The 23,877-nt window shown below is 38.3% G+C and overlaps 1 protein-coding gene across 2 annotated transcripts in view; it reads right to left on the bottom strand.

The window, feature by feature from the left end:
• The window catches only part of SMAP1 (small ArfGAP 1), a 100,563-nt gene that overhangs the window by 46,659 nt on the left and 30,027 nt on the right, over nt 1–23,877 (bottom strand). The window contains exons 4-6 of one of the 2 annotated variants that reach the window (XM_074581435.1): nt 21,626–21,701; nt 5,357–5,434; nt 738–818 (exon numbers count right to left, since the gene is read on the bottom strand). In XM_074581435.1, the coding sequence (XP_074437536.1) occupies nt 738–818; nt 5,357–5,434; nt 21,626–21,701 (235 nt within the window). The remainder of the gene's footprint in view (nt 1–737; nt 819–5,356; nt 5,435–21,625; nt 21,702–23,877) is intronic. The other variant, XM_074581436.1, reaches the window with a different exon arrangement.

Consider the following 23,877-nt stretch of genomic DNA (forward strand, 5'->3'; position numbering starts at 1 on the left):
TCATAATTGTAACACAGCACAGTTGGGGAATAAACTGACAGATGGAGACTACGATGCGTTCTGCGCACTACACTGCAGATCAGAACATACTAATAGATTCACATCATCTAAGACAGGACATCTGTCTTAGAAGAAATAGCTGTATTTAATACTTAAATTACTAATTCAATTTTTGTTTAATATTAACTCTATACAGAAGTGAACATGAAATTTTAATTGTACCTACGTTGCTAAGGCTACTCATTACGCTTTAATATAACTGCATAAAGAAGCACCTTAACTGGTTTGTCTGTCGTATTTCGTGACATAATCTAGTTGAATATTTTGAAGTTAACCTAGACTAGAGTTATTAATTCAATTCTAAAAATTATACGCTCATTTTTAAAATGGATTAATTTATGAAAGACAGTATTAGGTGATCATACAACACTCAATAAAATTGAAAATTTTCTGTGCCAAAAATAGCAATGGTACATCTCAAAAACCTTAATTATCTGAGCTTAAATCTTAACAAATCTTAACTCACTTCCCTCTTCCCCCAAACACATTCCCCATCATATGGTCAACCAACCTGTGTACGCAAACAACAGCCCAAGTAAACCAGTCATGTGGATTATCCAGATTACCATTCATACACACACATTAAAAATGTCTTTTTTTTTTTTTTCCCAAATCTTTGTACATGTCTAATATTATGAGTAATTTTTCAATGGCTGGAAAAAATAAACTACTTTTACCTTTTCAACTGCTAATTGTTTTGATGGTTTTTCTGATTCTCTCTCTCTCTTTTTCTCTTCTTTCTTTTTTTCTTTTTCCTTCTGAAAAAAAAAAAAAGGTATTTTGCTAGTACTCGTTAAAATGCATTTGCAAACGTACTGAATGTCTACAGTCATATAGAATACAGAGATCCCAAGTTACTCCCTTTCAATTCAGAGTTTATGCTTCTACTGTGCTGCTTCCAGCAGTGACTCATTTTGCTCAAATAGTATTACTAAAAGTATTGTAACTCAGAATTCAATACATTCTCAAATACAGCACTACTAGAAATATTGTAACTTTGAGAATTCAAGAAATACACTATTTCGCCTGCTCATCTGCATTTCTTCTTATAAACAGAAGGAAAAAAGAACCAGTGTTGCTTCTCATAAGCTAAGTGGATCTGAAAAGAAAAAAACATCTACAAGTACTCCATTAACTCTGATAACAACTGTCGTTAGGACAGATGCCAGTCTCTTTGACCAAAAAAAGTACAGTAAAGTAATTTGCATGCCGCTTTCTGCAGAGAGTTACTAATTCTAAAAGCTAATTTAGTAGTCTTAAAAAACTACTCCTGAATGTAAGAGGTTGACTTGGGCCATATGACAGATCCAGTGAGTCATAAGACTTTAAGTTGTTCTGGAAAGAGAAAACATAACCGATCTCTTTACTTTGAATGCATCATAATGACGTTACAGAAGTTTTTTCATTTTAGTTTTGAATGAATAAATGGGGCAATCTTGCAGTCTGACTGAAGCAAAGCATAAAATAGTCCTTAAGGCACCATAACATACAGAAGATATGGACTTTTTAGGCCAGCAATTGCTCTGACGCAGTGTTACTAGTGATTTTTAGACCCAGTAATCTCTCTGCATTTACCTTGTATGACTACAGTATAGCACCAGTGAGTATACTTGAACATTAAAATGGACGGAACAAGAGTTTAGCTTCTGTAATAAAGGAGATGAGACAGTAGCTCCTAAATGTTCTTTCAGTCATTAGACTTGGATCCTTCTGTTCAAAGCTTCAAAACAGCTTTGTTCCAACAAAACATTACTTTTTAGCAAGTTTCCCAAAATTAGGAGGAAGGTTGACGGGTTAGACTGAGGTTAGATAACTGACCATGCAGCTCCAGTATTAAAAATAAAACAGCTTACTAGGCTACACAATTCTGTCAAAAGGGATTTTTATTTTTTTTCTTTTTAACATCCAACTTTAAAACTGTGTAACATGACATTTGGTTACAATAGTCCTAACACTAAGATGCAGAAGTCTGGTTTTTTCCACTTTTCTGAGGGGGGACCAGGTATGGTGGGATGCAAGTAACGTATTCTTCACAACTTCAAATAATCAATTTCCAAAACTTTCACGATATTTACCAGATGGATTTGGGTTACTCGGTTGAGGTAACTCAAGTCCCAACTAACTCCTGTGAATTATTTCATCAGGTATTAGCCAGAACACTCAGGTCCTGGAATGTGAGACTATCACACCAAGCACCTGCTCAAATGTGGGTGTCACTCAACCAACAGGAAGCAATGACCACAGTCATGAAATGGCAAAAAAAAAGGGGGATTTGGAATGTCTGCTTTGAAGAAAAGAAACAGAGACCAACTTAGATTTTAGTGAACAACAGGAACACAAAAATGAGCACAGCAGTGCAAACCAGAGGTCCAGCCAACACCATACCTCACCTGTGGCACTGCCAGGTGTTCAAGAAAAAGTCTGTATGACTGTGACAAGTACAGACAGTGTTTTATTCTGAGGCCATCATAATAACCTGAGACTTGCAGAGTTACTGAACTAAGATTACAAATGCATAGCCGTGACTTTCAAATGAAGCTTAGCCTTTCTTCCATTACTGTGTCACCGATCCTAGCACCAACCTGCATTCTAAAGACTCCCCAAATCCTGTGACCGTAATCGTGTACTGCACACAAATGTACTGCCAGAGCAGTAACTTTACCAAAAGTCTTTCATTCCCTCCCCACTTCCCACCTTCCCAAGTAAAGTAGTTTAAATGAACCTAATCGCTTCTCCTATGGAAGCTCTTCTACATCTTAGACAACTGCAATTTGTTTCCTCTCGTCCTGGGAAAGGTTGTAAGTGTCATAACAATACACTTACTTTTCAAATACAGTACCTTAAGTTTACTTGAAGGTGTTTAAGTGAAAGCAGAGTTAAATTTTTTGCATATGATCATCTTCAGGATGTCCTGATTCCAAGTTTGACTTCAACCATTTTTTAAAGTATGTTTTGTTAGAGAAACTTCACACTTCTAGAGGAAAACGTATATGGAAACTTTTATTCTTCATGACTTTGAGAACAAGGAGGGCTTGCAGCAAGTTTCGCAAACACTCCATAAAGGTGACCAAATATCAATAAATGCCTCTCATTGCCCTTAACAAATCCCTGACAGTTTCATAGTGAATATATGAAAACTTAAAATAAAAAGTTCACCAGTCCTTCTGCCTCCACACCTCACAAAGCCTACAGAAACTCTCTCGATTACCAGCAAATTTATTTTCGTTCACTTCATTTTCACTGTGTACTTGAAAACCCGTTAAGTCCTTCATCTTCACACTTCACAATTTCAATATGCAAGCTTTCTGCTTCAGCTCCATTAGATAAAAATGAATTCAGACTAAATAAAAACATTTCTCAGATGCTGTATTCATGCCACAACTTCAACACAAGTGTTTCATTACTTATAAAAGCAGTCAAAAAGCACTATGAAGATAATAAAATCAAATTGGCTTGATACTGGTCTTAAATTCTAAGCTAAAACTATTGGGTTTTTCCCCCCAGTTTTCATTTCTAACAACATGGCATATTAGTTACACAGAGAAACTTTCAAATTTGTATCACAGAATCATTGAACGGTTAGAGTTGGAAGGGACCTTAAAGATCATCTAGTTCCAACCCCCCTCCCACGGGCAGGGACACCTCCCACTAGACCAGGCTGCTCAAAGCCCCATCCAGCCTGGCCTTGAACACTTCCAGGGATGGGGCAGCCACAACCTCCCTGGGCAACCTGTTCCAGTGTCTCACCACCCTCACAGTAAAGAATTCCTTCCAAATAACTAATCTAAAACTAGCCTCTTTCAGTTTAAAGCCTTTACACCTTGTCCTATCACTACACTCACTGGTAAAAGGGCACCTCTCCATCCCTTCTGTAGGCCCCCTTTAGGTACTAGAAGGCTGCTGTAAGGTCTCTTTGGAGCCTTCTCTTCTTCAGGCTGAACAACCCCAACTCTCTGTCTGTCCTCATAGCAGAGGTGCTCCAGCCCTCTGATCATCTTCATGGCCCTCCTCTGGACCCGTTCCAACAGGTCTGTGTCCTCCTTATGTTGGGATCTCCAGACTGGACACAGTGCTCCAGGTGGGATCTCACCAGAGCAGAGTAGAGGGGCAGAATCACCTCCCTTGACCTGCTGGCCACGCTTCTTTTGATGCAGCCCAGGATGCGGTTGGCTTTCTGGGCTGCCAGCACACATTGCTGCCTCATCTTGAGCCTCTCATCAACCAGCACCCCCAAGTCCTTCTCCTCAGGGATGCTCTCAATCCATTCTCTGCCCAGCCTGTAGTTGTGCTTGGGATTGCCCTGACCCCGGTGCAGGACCTCGCACTTGGCCTTGTTGAATTTCATGAGGTTCACATCAAGAATGCACCAAGAGAGGCAGGTAAGAAAGGAAAGGCGAGTTTCATTCTAAGTGGCTGCTGCTATTCCTGGTACGACTTAAAAAATACGTCAAATTCAGCAAGACTTGTGGTCTACTACATGACACTGTCATTTAAATTTTAACTAATGTTTAAATATAGCTGAACTAAAATAATTTATAACATTTGTCTACATTGTTGGTATTTAGAAGAAAAAAAATATGACTTATATTTAGATCATGTTATTTCATATACTGTGTACAGTCTCAATTTGGAGTGAAGTATCCAAAAGAGCCTAACATTGAGCATTCATATTCTGAAAAAATCTATTTCATTATTGTTCCAAATTGTGACATTTACTGAAAGTTCATACAAACAATGCCCCATCTACTACTTGTTTGTATGTTAAGTTTTTCAAAGGCCCTTCTAAAAAGTAAATGTAATGTCAGCACACACACACATATCCCAGCTAGAAGGGATATTAAAACCAGTATGAGTTAACAGAAGTGTCACTGAATTAATTCTATATTTATTTCCAAGGAGACTGAACTGGATGGCTGGAACAGTACTCTTAATTTAGACTCTGAAACAAGCAAGTCATATAAAAAAGGATACCAAAAACTACTCCTGAGGAGACAGGACAACGTCACTCATGCCCATTAGCTGGGAATGAAATGGTGTTTGTGACAGTACACCAGAGTAGAAACAGAATTTTGACATAGGAAAAACAAGAGGTAACAATTAGACATGTACTTTGTCTTGTTGTATCGGTTCTTTTCATTTATTTAGTACAGGAAGCAAGGAAAAAAGTATTTTAATTGCCTGATATATTACCAAGCAATTCAAATTCTCTAGTTAGCTCAGTGAAATTACTCTATAGAAACATAAACATTCATGCAAAGCAGTAACGTGACCAGAGCTACACCCAAAAACAATATACCTCTGCTTTGCTCTTCTCAGCAGCAGCTTGCAGAGAAGGAGAGGATGCCAAAGGCTGAGCAGCATCAGAAGAGGAGATCTGCACAAAACAGAGGAAAGAAATGAGAAAGAAAATAAGCAAGAACAGCTGGGAAGGAGGGAGTAGAGGCAGTAAGAGACATGATTTTCACTCTTTCTTTCAATAATTTTGGGGGTAGGGGAAAAAAATACAACATAGAAGAAAAAAAAAGAGAAGTCAGTATTTCCTTATTTTTATCAGTGCGATTTTTAAAGGAAACCTGTCAGGTAGGAATGAGTGACTTATAATGAAATTCACTAGAACAGAAAATAAGAAAATGAACCTGGATAAGATCATATCACAGGCCTAAGAAAAATAATTAGGTTTCATCCATTGTTCAATTTTATCCAGTGTGACTATTGAAATATTAATGTCCTGAAGCATGAAGGCACACTGTCCCAGAGGAGGGGGAGAGAAGAGACTGCCTTTGTTCTTGTTCACTGTAACAGAATATTTTTATTAAGAGGAATGCAAAATAACTCTGGAAGTTATACGTTAATTAAAGTTCTGATTAACTCTTCTCTAAGAACATTCCAGATGAGTAAAGAACTTAGGGTTAATATAAAGCTGCAGCCTAGCAGCAGGATGCCAGACCTTCCAGACAGGTGATACTTCTTTTTCTAGGAATCAGCATGTAAAATTGTTATTAGCACCACTAGACCTCCAGAATTATCCAAAAGGTATAAGTTATACATGCAACAAATGCAGTTTGCTCAAGAAAACAGGATTTCTCAAAATACATTGTCATACATCTTTCTATCCTATTTCTTTATGCATAGTGGATCACTTTAATGGAAACATTATCTTTCTATTCCTCTTACTACAAAAATGCAACTGAATTACATTTACGAAATATGTAGAAGATCTTCAGAGCTATAAAGCTGATACTTCTACACTGTCTTGTATCACCTCTATCTATAAGGAAAATTTAAAAATAAATGAAGCTATTGCAGAGCAGGTCATTAAGTTGAATCAAAATAACCAATTTAGATGACATGTTTTTATTTAGTTTAAAAAAAACGGCTTGCACTATGCCTATCCTGGAAATTTGTGTAGACCTTCAGGAAAGATATTTATAAGGTTTAATTTTTAAACCAGATTTTACCTGCAGAAATATGGAATGGAATCCTCATTTTTAAATTTACTGTTTTAAAATCCTCAGGTTATTAGAAGAGTTATGGATACATCTGCTGCAATGAAGCAGTTTCTCAAACTGTAGCATTCTGTTGCTATAGGAACATCGGGTTCCTGTTTATTCCGATTACACTACATTGTAACAAAATAAAGATGTCAGAAAAATGATTAGGTAACTACGTATATTGAACTATGAGCTCTAACACCATGTTCCTTACTAAGATTTCAATTAAATGTAAATGTGTGAAATTCTGATAATGGAGCAACTTAGACATACTTTCAAGTTTCTAAAGATAAAGTGGGATTTTGGTTGTTTAGGTTTTGTGGGGTTTTTTTTCATTCTTTTGTACGCTTCAGATTTTAAGAGAATTTAAACTTAATAGCTCTCACAGGTGAACAGCAGGTAACAGCTACTCACCACACAGAACACAGGTAAGTAGAATTTTATTTGGACATTGGGAGGAAAACAGCACTATAGATGTTTGTGTCACATTTCCATCCTCCCATAATGGTTCTTCTCAACTGCATACCATCTTTATAAATTAAGGGATTATCTAACCTAGGATAAGGCAATCCTGTGAAGGCCTGAAAGTATTACAGTTTTGGAGAGGTGTCATGCAAACTGTAAGGAGGAGACAGAGTGAAAAGCATTTGCCATCTAGCCTGGGATATGCCACAGGATATACAAGCTGAGAAATGCCCAAGCGTAACATTTAAAGACAAACAGCAGCACAACATTCACTTCAGGCTAAAAAACAGCACTTGAAAACACACTTCATATATGCAAATATTCAACTAAGCAAGAGTACAAAAGGCATAGGACTGAAGCTAGTCTTTAAGCGAAGACGCATTACAATGTATAAAGAACTGATTAAGTTTATATAATGAAACCAATAGGATGCGTTTGGGCTGCTGAACAGCTTTATCATTACTGCATCGTGTTAAACTTGTTATCTACCATGCTGTGCCAGATAAGGAAATCTGAATGTAAAAATCCAATCAGGTCAAACTGAGCTGCTGGATAAACCCGAACATAAAACAGGCTTAAAAGAGAGGCTGGTGCAGTCCATTGTGGCGAGTGGCTAAGCAGTCAGAGTACCGAGAGCTGATCAGGGTACCAGAGAAGCCTGGAAAAATACTTGCCATTGGGGCAAACTGATGCTTAAGGGACAGCGGAGGTGTTAGCCCTGCTAGGGTTCCCAGCAGGCAGTGACCCGGCTGCCTCCTGCCCTCGGAGTGGTCCAGCACAGCCCACGCTGGCTGCGGAGGAGCCTGAGCGAGAAGCAGCACTTCCCAGCCAGAACCGAGTCCCTGCAGTGACAACTGCTCCGTTCCTCACCTGTGCTCACGTGTCCTATTGTGTCATGTCCATATACCAACACTAACACCAAATAAAACTAAAAACTACAACAACAATACAACATACGGGTATTCTTTTATTATCTTGGGATTTTTCCAGTTAGAAAACTGAATTTTCACTAACACACAGGTCATTATTACAGATGCTAGTACCGTCAAAGCACAAAGAGAAACCTAACACCTTAGTCATCAACTGCTTCCTTTTCAGGGGATTTCAAAATGCTCATTTCTGACCCAAAGTAATCTCATATTTTAGCAAATCAGTGAGGTTGTCAGATATTCTGAGTTGTCAATAAAGCCTCACAGGTTTTGTTCCCCCTTGTACTGTTTTGAAAGGTTGTGGTATGTTCATATTTTCAAACTGCAGCACACTTTACAGATGTAACGTAGAGCAAAAACCTCAACAAATAACACTTATCATTGGCATAAGTCAGCCCTAAACAGCTTTGACGTTATTCTGATGAACTTCATTGCCAAAACCCGGGTTAGACTATTCAGAGTTAGCATTGATACCTTGTACATCCTGTTTGCAGTGCAGACATGCCATTAGCTGTGGGGGATATTAGTTATTGAACAGATGAAACACTGATAAGGAAGAGTGGTTGACAGCAAGTTGTCTGCTGCTGTCTTGTATTTCCAGTAAATCTTTGTTTTTAAAACTACTGCAGTGATAAAGCAGCTCATAGAGCTGTTCCCGTCTGTAGTCAAAAGAGATTCATTAGCTTGCCAACAAATGGCAAATGAGAAAGCATCTGCTCAGTGACCTATTTCTACATTCGTGGGCAGCAGTGGGAGCACCGAGGTTGGACTAACCCCCAGATCAAACCACTCACCCATGACAGGTAAATGCATCCCACTCTCCCGGAGCAAGTGCTGCACTCAGTCCTGGTGAAACTGCCTTGAATTAGTTGAAAGCCACAAATGCACTTTAAATATTTATAGCAGAACCCTGATCATCACTCAGGATTGCCAGCCAAGGTTATAATAATAATAATTTTAAAACTGTTTTTTAGGAGACTGAGATCACTGAAAAGCAGCACTATGTAATCCCACGTCAAAGTAACATATGGGTTTTCTATTTGGTATTTATCAGCCTTTATTAATAATGACTTGTTTCTATAAGCTTGATCAGAAGCATCAGTAAGGGAAGATCTACTCCATGCTTGGGTCTGAGTACCTGAAAATACTGTTGCTTACAAGCAGACGTCCCCTCTTCAGTGGTGGGGGGGGGGTGTGTGTGGAATCTGGTTTGCAAAAAAACCCACTATTCCACAGCAATAATTGTCTTCTGTTATCACTTTTCTAATTTTCCAGTTTTAATCCAATTCCTATATTCCAGTGGAAACAAAGAGGAAAAAAGCTAAAGAATCAGTTTCTAGAAAAAGCAGCCAATACTGACACCACTTATGAAGTTTGTAGAGCAGACATATGTTAGCACTACGCTCTGGAAAGTTGTCAGCAAAGATGTCCTTGATTATTGGCACTTTAAAGTACCAGACAAAACTGCAAACTGACAACTAGCATCTGAACATTTCATTTTAGTTTTTAACTTAAGAGTAGTTGGGTCTTTTGATTAAGAAACGAATCCAGAATTGCCTTAAAGAGGGAATGAAGGCAAGGAGCTGCTTCTTAAGTTTCCACATTTATACTCTTGCATCCACGAAATTTCAATCACGTTCCAGACCAAAAGACTTGTAGTAATTTTATTTTTAGCAATTCTTGAATCCCATTCCATTGTTTGTGTTTTGGGACTTCCTTTTACAAAGCTGATAAACTAAGAATAACCGTTTCGTATAATGAAACTCAATGCTGTTTTAAAGCATCATGTACGTTCAGTGCTGAGCAAGAAAATACATACAAATGCAATAGTACTCTAAGATTTAATTTTCACCTGCGCTCTGAGACAGACTCTTTGGTTCACAGAAAAATTAATATTGGAAAAGAATGGATCTGCAAGTTTACAATACTACTCCAGTTCCCCACCACTCTTACATGGCAGTGTGCTAGTTGTCCATTTTGTCCATTAAAAACTTCTGTAGTATCTATTAAACTATTACTTAGTGGTGGCACTACCCAAATATACACTATGTTAACAGTTCACATAAAAACATGAATAGAAACAGTATTTGGCCCTGTGGCTCTGATGTAGTCTATGCACCAGACTACGATTTCAAGTGAAAAAATTAAGATTAAAGAAGCACTAAATGAAGCTATCAGAGAACATAACATACAAAACTTCCGAATGATTTTACTTTAGTTCAGTTTGTACTAACTTATTTCTGATGATAGGTAACAGTCATACAAACACTTAGGGTCATTAAGGTCAATGCACTAAAAACTTTCATCAACTTTTATTTGTAGTTTTTCCAAAATCCTGCTTGATGTAACACATGTTGTTATTTAGCCTTTTATTAAAAAGGGGTCAAGATAAAGCTTTAGCAACCTGTATTAATCTTCCATTTAAATATGAAATGTAGGGTGCTATCACTCAGAAGATTCAAGAGATTAAAAAATGAGCGTGTTATCAAACCACATCAGTATATTCAGGAAATTGGCAGCTGAACCAAATACAAAGGTGCCCTCGAGTGGCCATTTTACATGCACGCAACATACAGGGAAGTAACCTAAACAAAGAGGATACTCTACACTCATTTTCCAGGTTTTAAGTTCAGCTACTACATATGTTTTTCTCATTTCAGCAGACTTCTGACTTTATTACTGTACATATGCACTGAATGTTGACAACACTAAAATTAGTATTTTATTTTAAAGCAGTAGCAATTACAGACTGCTATGAGATGCATACAAACACACAACCAGTTGCTTACCATTTTTTAAAGGGGTCTATTCTCCAAGATACTGAAAGGAGTATAAGAATACTAAAATACTATTAATAACACTAATCTATGAATTTCTGCAGAAGTTCTTCAGGCTAACTGGTAAGGCTTTTTTCTAAAGTTACTAAAATGTCTCCCTCATTCAGTGGTCTAAGCCCTGGACCCCACATAAAAAAGTTGTGTCTCAAATTTCACAAAATGCAGCGATAGCTGACTTTTCAAAGAAGCCGGTCTGCTCTTCCGTCAATATTCTGAACATGCTCATCACTCCTCCATCCTTTCAGAGTGCCCATATCTCCTTACTGGAACATGGGGAAGCTTGTGGAAAAGCTAGCTGTAGTTCTGGACGCGTTCAGAGCTATGGACGTTCATAAAATTTACATCAAGCAGAGATGCAATTACTCGATGTTCTGGGAAATACAGATATATTTAATAGTATTAGGCCTGAGTGCAAAATATTTTTTCCAACTCTGACCAAGAACATCCACATTATTTATCTACCTATCTATCTATATGTACTGTTGCCCACATTTTTTTTTTTTAGATTATTTAGCTCCTCCTTTAGATAACCACCTCTTGAGATATTACAGAGAGTCACCATGGTTTAATTAAAGGCTGACACAGGATAAACAACACAGATGCTTTTAACCTCTTACTGGAGTGCTCTCCATTTCCCCTGTCCAACCTAACAGATGTTTTCTGTATTTGTTCCAGGGAAAACTGTCTTTAATGACAGCTTCCCAACACTTCAGAACAATACCCTTTTTTTCTCCTAGGTGGCTTGCCCTGCTGCGTATAGGATCATTTACATTTTCATGATCCACACTGAACTGGCAACACAGTCACTGCAGATTTCAGCTTTGGCCGAAGTTTCGTTTACGTGGACATAGTAACTTGTGGCTGGGTGGTCCACCTGTGTGAACTACTCCTCAAATGAAAGTACTTACGGAAGCAGGGAAAACAAGACCCTGCATGTGGGAGCTACTAAAAATGCAGGCGGCATACTGAAAATCCAGACCCTGGCTTCTCTATCTCATTCATTTAACCATTGCTGGTAAAAGGCCAGCTCAAAAGTAGTCACTAGTGGTACTCTCAGGAGCTGACGCTGGGGCCAGCTATTTAACTTTTTCATTTATGCCCCACACAATGTGACAGCGTACATCATCAGTAAGTTTGCAGATGATACAAAATGAGGAGGAGTGGTTGATACACTAGATAGGTATGCTGTCATTCTGAGCACTGTTGACAGGATGGGTCAACATGAACCACATGAAGTTCAAAGGGATGCACCAAGTCCTGCACATGGGGAGGAATAACCCCATTCAACCGGCTGGAAAGCAGATTTGCAGAAGAGGACCTGGAGGTCCTAGCAGACAAGTTGGACATGAGCTAGCAACGTAGCCAGTTCTGGGCTCACAAGTACAAGAGAGACATGGGCAGACGGGAGCAAGTCCAGTAAAGGAACACTAAGATGATTAAAGGATTACAGCACCTTTCAGATAAGGAGAGGCTTAATGAGTTGAGATTGTTTAGCCTGGAGAAGAGAAAGCTAATGGGCGGGAAAAGAAGGAAAAAGTCTATTAACATGTATAAATACCTGGTGGCAGGGAGCAAAGACTGAGGCAGACTGTTGCCTGTGGTATCCAGAAACAGGGCCAAGAGGCATTGAATGTAAATTGAAACACAGGAAATTCCATTGAAACATAAAAATAAACTTTTTTTTTTTTTCTGTCTTTACTGTGGGGGTGGATGAATACTGGAACAGGTTACTCAGAGAGGTTGTAGAGTCTCCAGCCCTGGAGATATTCAAAACCCAACTGGACACAGCTCCAAGCAACGTGTTCTAGATGACCCCACTTTGAGCAGGGGGAATTGGATGATCTCCAAGAGTCCCTTCCAGCCCCAGCTATTCTGGATTCTATAATTCAACCCATTCTAACAGCATAATTTTGCAATGTAATTTATCCCACTTTCACTATCCCTGCCCTCCAGTCATAATTCTTGTACGGTATTTCAGTGCTTCCTATTGATGACTATCTTCATTAGCATATTTCAAAAATACTTCATATCACTTGATTCACAAATTATTCACAGACCATTAAGAAACCCACTACAATTCTTGCAATATTGGGAGAGATAACTGGTAACCTCTCTCCAAGCCAATGACTGAATGCTTCTCAGTGCTAGCCACTATGAACTTAGTGTTCATGTACCCTATCATACCCCAATTTATCCATCTTAAGGTGCCCATGTGACACATTTTAGTGCAGTAAATGTATTATGGATTTAATCTCCTTTAAGATAACTTTCTGGAAAATGTGCCATCACAATCTCTAAATTCACATCACATTTTATCCAGTTGCCTAAGTTTGTATTTCTTAAATTATACACAATGTCTTAGGAAACCATGGAAAATGTAGGCCCATTATTCTTTTCCTTCAGTGAACTTAAGAGTTATATGAAACTTTTGCTCCATACATAATTCACACCCTTTCTTAAATATAGAAACTTTGTTTACTATTCTCTAAACATTGTCAGGATGTGATAATATATTCACACTCCATGTAGTGGAATAGATTGTGCCACTTCACAATTTTTGAGACTGAAAGTATCGTGAATCCGTTTAAGCTGATGCACCATCCACGCTGAATAATTCAATTGCCATATGCATTCTGAGAAGTTGTGCTCTTTCTTCTCCTATGTACTTATTTTTATTAAAAGCTGCAGAGATTGTTTGTGATAATACCTACATAGCTAATTTTTATCCACATCCAACACAGTGACCTCACTGCTTCCCCTCGTTACTTGTATAGCGTAAGAGTCATTGTAGTAGATATAAAAATAAACAAAAGTTTAAGACAGATTGTCTTCTTACAGTTTTTATTTTATATCAAAGAGGACATGGTAGGTTTTTGAAAAATTTGGAAATTATGATTGCTTCAAAATTGATTTCCTCAACCTCTGTGCAACTTTAATACACTTTTAATTTAGCAGCAGGTAGATACAGTCAAATTAAATTATTTGGATTGGGTACCATAAACCCCTTTACATTAGTGCAGTCCTGTGTCTCAAAGAATCACACCAGCAGCTGTTACTCAATAGTGTATTTTAGCAAGATTTTATTCTTTCTGGAACCTCAGTTCTAAAAATTACACATTTCCTCTTGGCTTTCTGGTGAACTGTATGATCATCTACTTCAAAGCTTACTTCCTCTAATCAGTAATTTTGGGAGATTCTTACTAATTCCCAAAAACCTGAAACAAGCAACACTTGCTACTTCTCTTGGCCACTACATATAAGATCATGAGCCTCATTAACAGCCGTCCCTCCACCTTACCAGTTGCACAGCTTTGATTACAAGTATCTGGGACTCGATACAGGGGTCATCAGTCAAGATGAATACTCTGTTCAGAAGTTACTTTCATAAAAACAAACATCCCAAAGTATTTGGAGATGCAGAGCGCCAGTCCCTGTCATATTTCTGTCTTATTTCCAGAGTGAACAAAGATGCTGAAAGATAAGCCAAGTCACCCTTTGCGCACTCCAACCTGTCAGGTATAGTCACAATGTTGAATTATTCTATTCGTAACCAAAAATCAAGCGGCATCTCTCATACAAGCACAGAAATCCAGTCAATGCATTTTTATCATCTCTGTTGAGACCTGTACCGAGCCAAGGGCTCTGACCTTTCATAATGCCTTCCTTCCAACAAAAGCAAATTCTACCCACTACCCTCAGAACTCATTCCAGGTACTGGCGATAAACCTTTGAAGGATGGGCAGAAATGAGAAAGGAATATTATGTATGGAAGCAGCGTTGGCATCAGCTAAATTCTTTAACAATGATAAGAAAGATGAAATATGCAGATTTTCTCTCTTAAGCAACAGAATTTTTGTTCTTTAAAACTCATTACTAATTCTAATGGGAAGAGCTACCAGACCAGTAAGTTGTTACACACTCATATTCCTATAAAACTAGGAACTGCCTTTACATTAGTTGAGCAGATGATGCCTATATATTTCATAAGATGTAGGTATGGAGGGAAAGCAATACAGTCTTACTCTTCAGGTTTTTTTTATTACAGTCACTAATACGGGTAAGCCTAATCTCTGAGCAACTTCTTCCAAACTAGAAAGTGATCTCTCCAGCAACCTTCCATTTTCAGTTCTGGATGCAACTACTTTTTGTCTTAGGGTTGGTTAGATCATCAAGGGAAAGCAACATGGCCAAAAAGTGAACTTGTCAAAACAAGTGTGAATTAACACTTGAAATCTGCTCTCTTTTCACTAGAAAAAGCAGTCTGCCTATGAGCATCTGTTGTGATATTCCGAATAGATTCCTGAGAACACTCCTCACCCTGTATTCAAACCATGCTATGTATCATCCATTTTTAGTTTCATTCAAGTGTTTCAAAAGAATCAAAAGTTATACACCATGATGTCATTTTTTCAGCCTGTAACAGAATTTCTATTCATGAACTGCAAACATTCAATTTTCAATTCATTAAATATCTCTTACATCTGCTGGTGATATTAGAAAATCCACTGTAAACACTGTTTCCCCAGTACAGGTAACAAATTTCATGAGAACTGGGAAAAGAACTGTGCCCAAAAGCCAAAAAATAGCTAGACCTGCCATAGCCTACAAGAAAATACCACCACAGGAAATTAAGTAAAAAAAATAAAATAAAATAAAATTCTCTCACATAAATGCATAGGCTGCAATAACCACAGGCTGCAGTTAGAAGTCTTACCAACCTAAGTTTCTCTTTTCTGCCTCAGCATGACCGCCTTCATATATGGTTTTCTTGGAAGTAGTAAAAAGTGGTATGAGGAATTAAAAGAATACCAAGTTACCCAGAAAATGACCAATATACCCAGAGAAAAAAAAATAATGGCAAAAAAAAATATACAGAAACGAAAGAGTAACTGCAACTGTGCTAAGGTCTGTCTAAAGGAACACAGGAGAAAAGCCTAAATGGGGAAAAAAGACAAGGGGGGAAAAAAATTACTAAAAAGGGAGTCAGTTAAGGCAGACAGCTGCCTAGCCTGCACGGTGCTTCTCTGCTTGGGAGTTCCTTTTGTATACCTGGATTTAGAACTATGCAACTCTTCTCTACTGTAATAAGGAGTCTCTCTAAAATACTTTGTTCTCCTAAAAAAAAATCACGATAGCTTTATATTTAATTCTCTTGGAATATGCCTTGTGTCTCCAACAAGGCTCGTATTTGCTCCACTCATATTTACTGCAACAAGTCTGAAAAAGGCCTTCAAGTCATTTACTTGAGCACACAAATTCAAATTCTTGGGGAAAGGTGTTTGTATAATTGTAAGCTGTGCTCTTCTAAGAGTGCTCCAGGAGACAGTAAACTAAAGAAGCATAAAGAGTTTAATGAGAGCCCAAAGCAAACAAAAGATTTAATAAGCAACAGTCTTCAGGACTAAGACTTCAGATGAGAAACTGCCTTGAATGCTCTACCCTTCAGTTCTAGGATTGTTGTATACAAAAAAACCTTTATGATAAATACAAAAGGATTTGCCTATGCTTGAAAGTGATAATCGGGTGCAGGTCTGAAGTGGAATGATATTCCTGAACAGTTTCATGTCAGCATCCACCTGAAGGAGAGTTTTAACATGCAAAAATCACCTCACACCACCTGACCTATAGTAATTGTCCATAGCTAATTACAGAAGCGATGCAAGTGCTCAATTACGTTGTACAAGCTTTCAGGGATAAAGGAAGTCAAACAGCACAACATATTGCACAGTAAATTGCTCATGTTGCCGTACCTTAGATGCACCGCGTTTATAAACATGCCCTAATTGTTTTGCTACTATGTGAAGTTTGTTTTATTGGATTCTATGCTATACTTTGCATCATTCACAGCTTACCTATGCATAAAAATTGATAAGGAGGTTTGACAGAAAATTAATTCTATGAGGACAGTATTATGCTGAGGATATTTAAAGTAAGTTGACTTGCTAACAGCTACCGCTGCTCCTAAGTTGATTATTCAAAAAAAAAGTTCCTAGCCTTAACAATACCAAATCACATATGTTATTCACAGAACAAATACATGTATTCCCAAGTAACATCTTGTCAGCTTCAAGTGTTTTTACTTGTATTAGTCCTCTTTTTAAGTTTAAGCACGCATAAAAAAACCATGAAGTCCTGAATGTTTCAAAATTACATCATACCAAAGCAAAATAGGAAGGCAGCTGGCCAGATCAAGTAACTATTTACTGATAACGCACTTATAACAGCTGAGTAATTATACCACTCATTTAGACCTGAGCAGTGAGACAGAACCAGCATTTCAACATTTTCCCAATAATGATGCATCAGAAAACTCTGAGATCCACACATTTTAATGGATTTTAAATATTTTTTTTTTAAAGTCGGGCTGCTTTCAGTTAGCATTAGATTTTCTAATGTATATTTGATTTCTACTTAAATGCATTATTCTATTTAAAATGTAACTAGCCAATAAAACTGCAGATGCTTCTTTTGCCTATAGCTTTATCCTGCATTGCTTTTCAGTGAACCATGAAATAAATAGTTTAATTCTTCATATTTGCCTATTTTTAGTCTGCACGTTTGATGGCAGTACTGGTCTCTGCACTAGCTAATTTTGTTATTATAGTGTGCATTTCTAACACTCAAATTTAGTAACACAGCAGCCTTGTCAGAAAACAAAACATGTCATATAATCAACAATTATAAATAAAAATTTTGTTACCAAAGAAAAGATACATGAATCCTGAGCATCACTGAACCTTGACATAGAGATATATATGCTCCTGGGCTCCAACAGACAGAATACATTAACACAGATATTGTACTGTCAGACAGGCTTGAAAAGCTTGTGAGATTTTGTCAAAATTAAGCTAAGAGAAATATTATACTGCATGTTTAAGAGAATCTATTCAAAACAACTTTCATATGACAGGAAGCTTTTGCCACAAGCAACTTGTAACAGTGTACCAAATCCAGGATAGCTCCTTAAATTTTTAAATACTACCTCAGTGAAATTACCCGGTTAAGGAAAGTGACCCTTAGGGCACAGCATTCCTGTTCCTGCACTTCTGTGTTACCTGCTCATACCCAGAAGGGACTCACTAAACCGCTCTCTATTATAATCCAAAAGTCATGGGAGTCTGGTGAAGTCCCCACTGACTGGAAAAGGGGAAACGTAATCCTCGTTTTCAAAAAAGGGAAAGAAGGAGGAACCAGGGAACTATAGGCCAGTCTCACCTCCGTGCCTGGTAAGATTATGGAGCAGTTCCTCCTGGAGGCACTGCTGAGGCAGAAGAACAATGAAGAGGTGATTGGGTACAATCAACACAGCTTCGCCAAGGGCAAATCGTGCCTGACAAACCTGGTGGCCTTCTATGAGAAGGTCACAACATCAATAGACAAGGGGAGAGCAACTGACATCATTTACCTGGACCTGAGCAAAGCCTTTGACACTGTACCGCATGACATCCTGGTCTCCAGGCTGATAAAATATGGCTTTGATGGACTGACAATTCAGTGGATAAAGAACTGGCCTGACGGATGCACCCAAAGAGTGGCTGTCAATGGGTCCATGTCCACGTGGAGGCCAGTGACGAGTGGCGTCCCTCAAGGATCAGTACTGGGACTGGTCTTGTTTAACATCTTCGTCAGCAACATGGACAGTGGCATAGAGTGCACCCTCAGCAAGTTTGCCGACAACACCAAGCTGTGTGGGGCAGCTGACACGCTGGAGCGAAGGGATGCCATCCAGAGGGACCCTGACGGGCTGGAGAGGTGGGCCCATGCCAACCTCATGAAGTTCAACAAGACCAAGTGCAAGGTCCTCCATCTGGGTCAGGGCAATCCCAAGCACCGACATAGGCTGGGCAGTGACTGGCTTGAGAGCAGCCCTGAAGAAAAGGACTTGGGGGTGTTGGTGGACAAGAGGCTCAACATGAGCTGTCAGTGTGCACTAGCAGCCCAGAAAACCAATCGTATCCTGGGCTGCATCAGGAGAAGGGTAGCCAGCAGGTCGAGGGAGGTGATTCTCTCCCTCTGGCTCCACTCTCGTGAGACCTCACCTGGAGTACTGCGTCCAATTCTGGAGCCCCTACTACAAGAAAGATATGGACGTGCTGGAATGTGTCCAGAGAAGGGCCAAGAGGATGATCAGAGGGCTGGAGCACCTCTCCTATGAGGACAGACTGAGAGACTTGGGGTTGTTCAGTCTGAAGAAAAGGCTCCAAGGAGACCTTATAGTGGCCTACCAGTATCTTAAGGGGGCCTACAAGAAAGCTGGTGAGGGACTTTTTAGGATGTCGGGTAATGGTAGGACTAGAGGGAATGGATTAAAACTAGAGATGGGACGATTCAGACTGGACATTAGGAAGAAGTTCTTCACCATGAGAGTGGTGAGACACTGGAACAGGTTACCCAGAGTGGTGGTGGAAGCCCCGTCCCTGGAAGTTTTTAAGGCCAGGCTGGATGGGGCTCTGAGCAACCTGATCTAGTGGGAGATGTCCCTGCCCATGGCAGGGGGGTTGGAACTAGATGATCTTTAAGGTCCCTTCCAACCCTAACGATTCTATGATTTTACCAAATGACAACATGCATACGCATCTCCAACTTAAATTGGTCCTAATCCAGGCAGAAGGCATTGCTATTTCAAAGGTGACAGCAAAAAGTGAGTCTGCTAAAAGCTCATGTCACCCCAACAATGCTGATTTTGATTAAAAATAGGACACTGGGTGCTCTCTGCAAATGCAAACAGGATAAAGAAATTTTCCAGAAGAAAAGAACTTGCCATGACATAGCACAGACACCTCACCTGAACAGTTCACAAGACTGTTATTACTCATGAAAGCATTGTGGCTAGTGAGTGCTTTGATGCTACCAAAGCACTTCACAGAGGGCTGCAAACTACAAGTAGGAATCTCCCCCTGCTGCCACAGCCACCCCTTGGTTCCCAGGGAATCTCAGCCACATCTCCTGACAGGCTGGGAAGAGGAAGGTGTTTCGGATGTCATTAGGACTGCATAAAGAAAGCTTTAGAAACTGTCACCACTCCCTTCACAGTGGCACTGAAAGTGTATCCCCACAGAACTCTCTTCCTCACCCCATTCTTCTCAAACTCCCCACAGTCCTGGGGGATGTGTAGGGTAACTTCCCCTCTTCCCTGCCAACAGTATCCAGGAGTAGAAAAGCAGCGTATCAGACATGCAGAACAGAGGCCCAGCTTCACCTTTTCTTCCTCTTTCCTGCCAGTCCCAGGCCCACTGGCAAGATGACCATGACAAACGCACACGAGCTGGGCTGGGACCAGAGCCAAGGAGGACAACGCAACACAAGCAGCAGACTGGGACTACAGGCTTTACACCAGTTCAGTCAATTTAGTATCGTGTACTTTACGATTTTGCTGAAACTATGATTTCAGATTGCCTACCTCAAACCTGATTTTTGATGTCCTTGAAGAAAAGCAGGTGAACATAAATGTGCATGACTTGTCTATTGCTAAAATATTTCATAATCAGATTTTGTTCCTATCTCAGAGACATCATGCCATATACATTAGTTAGTGAAAGAAAAGCCCAGGTAGGAGGAAATAAAATGGTGTTCCCTACTCAGCAGTAACATGTATCTCCATAGCTTTTCTGGATTCTATCCTTACTGCTATGACATGCAAAGCTATTCACATTAGTCCGCAATTTGATAAGCAAAATCCAATTACTCCTTCAAACATATTAAGGCAGCAGTGGACTATTACATTAGGCAGCTGGGTTCCCTGTTTAGGAAGATCTTGGGAGTCTTTTGAACTTTTTAAAGAAATATAATTTTAAACAATTCTTCCTATTTTCTACTTTGGAATCAAAGTAAAGAAGGGTAACTGACAGCGTAATTCAAACCACAATTTGTATTTTACCTCTTAAGTGAATCAATTTTCTCCCTACTTCAACAATGCTTAACAAAATACACTGCTCTAGTTTCCAGGTTTGTTTTTTTTATCCTTCTAAAAATGAAACTATCATTCAAAGATCAGTTTTTTCAGATAGCAACAGCAGCATAAACTCACACTCTTTATATGCACCCTTGCACTCGTTTCCCTGTCAAAGTTCACTGCCTCATCAGATAAAGTAGTAAGTTATGTGTTAAGCCATATTTAAATAACGTAGGCATAGAGGAGCGAATGTTCAAGCATACATATGCCTCTAGAAATAAATACATATATATAAGTAGACTGTATACCCCAGAAATAGCCATAAACCAAAAATTTTAACAAGGCTGTGAACTTCATTAAAGGCTGACTTCTCAAAACTGTTTTGCCCGAAAAGCACTCACCAACTTACTGTAGTGAACACACAGCTAGATGATTAAACAGCTGGTTTGCCATACTGCCCGTGTTTGACTTAACAGTGCTTCTTGCTGCAAACAACAGCCTAGAATTCAGCAGAGCAATCAGACCTGCAGAAGAGGAGCCCAAAACACGCTCGGATTTCTCACCAAGGTATTACAGAGAATGTGCAAAGACCAAGTCACCAGAAACAGTAATCCTACCCTATGCCTGTAACGTGGAAAAACACACTCAGAAAGGACTCAAAGTATGCTGGTGAAGAACTACCCATCACTGAAAAATACAATGTAAAAAGTCAGAAGCAAGCTATTTGTTGGATCATAACGCTTTGCTGTGATAAATGTAATAGACAACGTATGTTGGACTTACAGAACCTAGGAATAGCTTTCAATAGATACAAAAGAAAGCATTTAGCTCGGTATCAAAAAGTTTTTGACCATGAAAGACATTTTAATAAATGTACTGTTTTCTACATTTCTCTTATGTAGCTTTCAAAAAAGAAAAGTGACAGAAGTCTTGGTGAAACTGTTTACTTACATTGAAGGCATTAGCTGCATTTTTATCATAATACTTCTTCTTTTCGTACTTATCCCTGATGAAAAATTCCACAGCTCTGGAAACAGCTAGTTTAAGGAAAATATGCATTCAGATAAATAGCAACATTAATCTAATGCTCCTTCTCATAGTTTTAAAACAACAGAACAAACTGCTCTACATAGAACGATTGCTGTTACAGTGTCCAAAAAGAGCTCCTTTTTACTACAGAGAATTAATCAGTTTAATCTCTTAATGAAACAATGTGAGAATGATATGCTAGAAGCAACTCAGTGTTCCAGAGTTAGGATATTTTTGCTTGATATTTGTAAGCTACAGGGCTATAATATTGCAAATACTTGAACAAAGGTACTCATATACAGAAAATAATTAAAGTATAGCTTACCATCATAAATTAGGAAAAAATACTTTCTCTTCAGATAAAAGGTGAAATGTATGTACCTGTTTGCACAAATTGTATCATGCGTCAAAAGCTGATCATAAACAGTTCTCTGAGATACGTAAGTCCTCCATAAGAGTCTCCTATTACAACAAATATCTCTGTGGAAGGGAAAGAAAACTAGAATACTAGTGATAAAAAGATATGGAAGCAAAGGTGAAAATAGCAGCAAGCATATTGATGTAGAATACCAGAACTGACAACTCACTAGCTCAAACACAAAAAGGACAACTAGTTGTTTTCCTCAATTATTCTCTCAGCAGCTCTCTGAAGCAGCTCATCCAAAGCAGTGTTAATACTTTAACTTTAGTAAAGCTGATTCTCTGGTATCTGTAGAATAAACTTTAAGTAATTTGTTCAGCAATGTGATCATCCATTCAAAACCGAAATCACAACTGTGTAAGCTCAGGTTCATTGCATCTTAAACTTCCACAGCAATTTTTCCTCAATTGATGGAAAGATAACTTAGCTCCATATACTATCTCTTAAGATTAACACTGAGCTCAGATCACTCAGTTCCTTCATTCCGTGTTATCAAGTTATATCATCAACAATTGCATTGATTTTCAAATTGTATGCAAGTGTCACTGCTCCACAAAAGTTGAAAAAAAAAAAAAAAAAGTTCTTTTCTACCTATTTCAAAATATTTCTACATTCTAAAGGGCATCTTAAGCACTTTGAATGTAAGACTACCTTAGTACTAATATTGCATTATTCCTTACACATCATCTTGCCAAAAAAGCAATGTATATTATCAAATTACAGGTGAATGAAAGTTGTGTAATACGCAACTCCCACAACTTTTCAAATTTAGCTAAGACTAAACAGGATTCCCTCAGAAAGTTTACTTTCAACTTGCAGTATAAATTACTGCATTATATGATCTCAGTGGAGGGAGGAGACAGAGAAAGGGAATTTTTTTTTTTCCCATGCTTTTGGGCTATAACTGGATAACTGTATTAAATTCTGTTTACTTCTAAATTAGTTATAAAAGATTAAAAACTTGACTGTTATAAAATACCTTAGAACAACCTATTCTTTCTTCAAATAAAAAGTCTTAGTAATTTGCCAAAATTAACCTTTTCAGATGGCACATTCATTTTGTCAAGTGTTCTAAGTTTTGTTTGGTCAAGCTTTGGTGTTAGGTATTTTAGTTCTTTTGCACAAATATTTCCCTATTTTCAGTAGTTTCCCAGAATGCACACTTGATATTTCAGACAATTAGAAAGTTTTAATTCAAAAATTATTAACAGAGAATCATAAGTATTTAAATTTCATATGGTTTAATTTTTCAGGATGCTATTACACTGGGATATTAAGTTGTGTATTTTGAAAAACACCCATTCATTCATACCCCATATCTCTCTAAAAATGAGACTTTTGGTCTAATCTGACAAGAAGAGTTTACAGTAAAGCATTATTGCTTCTCCTGCAATAGTACCAGTGAATTCCAGTTAGCTGCAGTAAGAACAAAATATACATCTTAAAGATTAACTTTTAAGTAAGTTTTAGTCAAAGTATTTGAGTCTTATGGCTGAGATAAAGTTCTAGAATATTACAGCTGGAATACTACAGTGCTATCTGGTTCCAGTTATTTTTTTCTTACATGTATGTATATTTAATTTATAATGAGGAGTCTAATCCTTCACAAAAAATTGCCTTCTGTACCTAACATATCAAGCATAGTATCTAATAAGCAGAAGAATAAAAATCACTTTTGGATATAGATGGAGAATATTCAGATCCAGTTACAACTAAGTCTGTTTATCAGCCTCCCCAGCCTGTATCATTATCG

This window comes from Larus michahellis, chromosome 3, assembly GCF_964199755.1.
Source record: "Larus michahellis chromosome 3, bLarMic1.1, whole genome shotgun sequence".
Taxonomy (NCBI): domain Eukaryota; kingdom Metazoa; phylum Chordata; class Aves; order Charadriiformes; family Laridae; genus Larus; species Larus michahellis.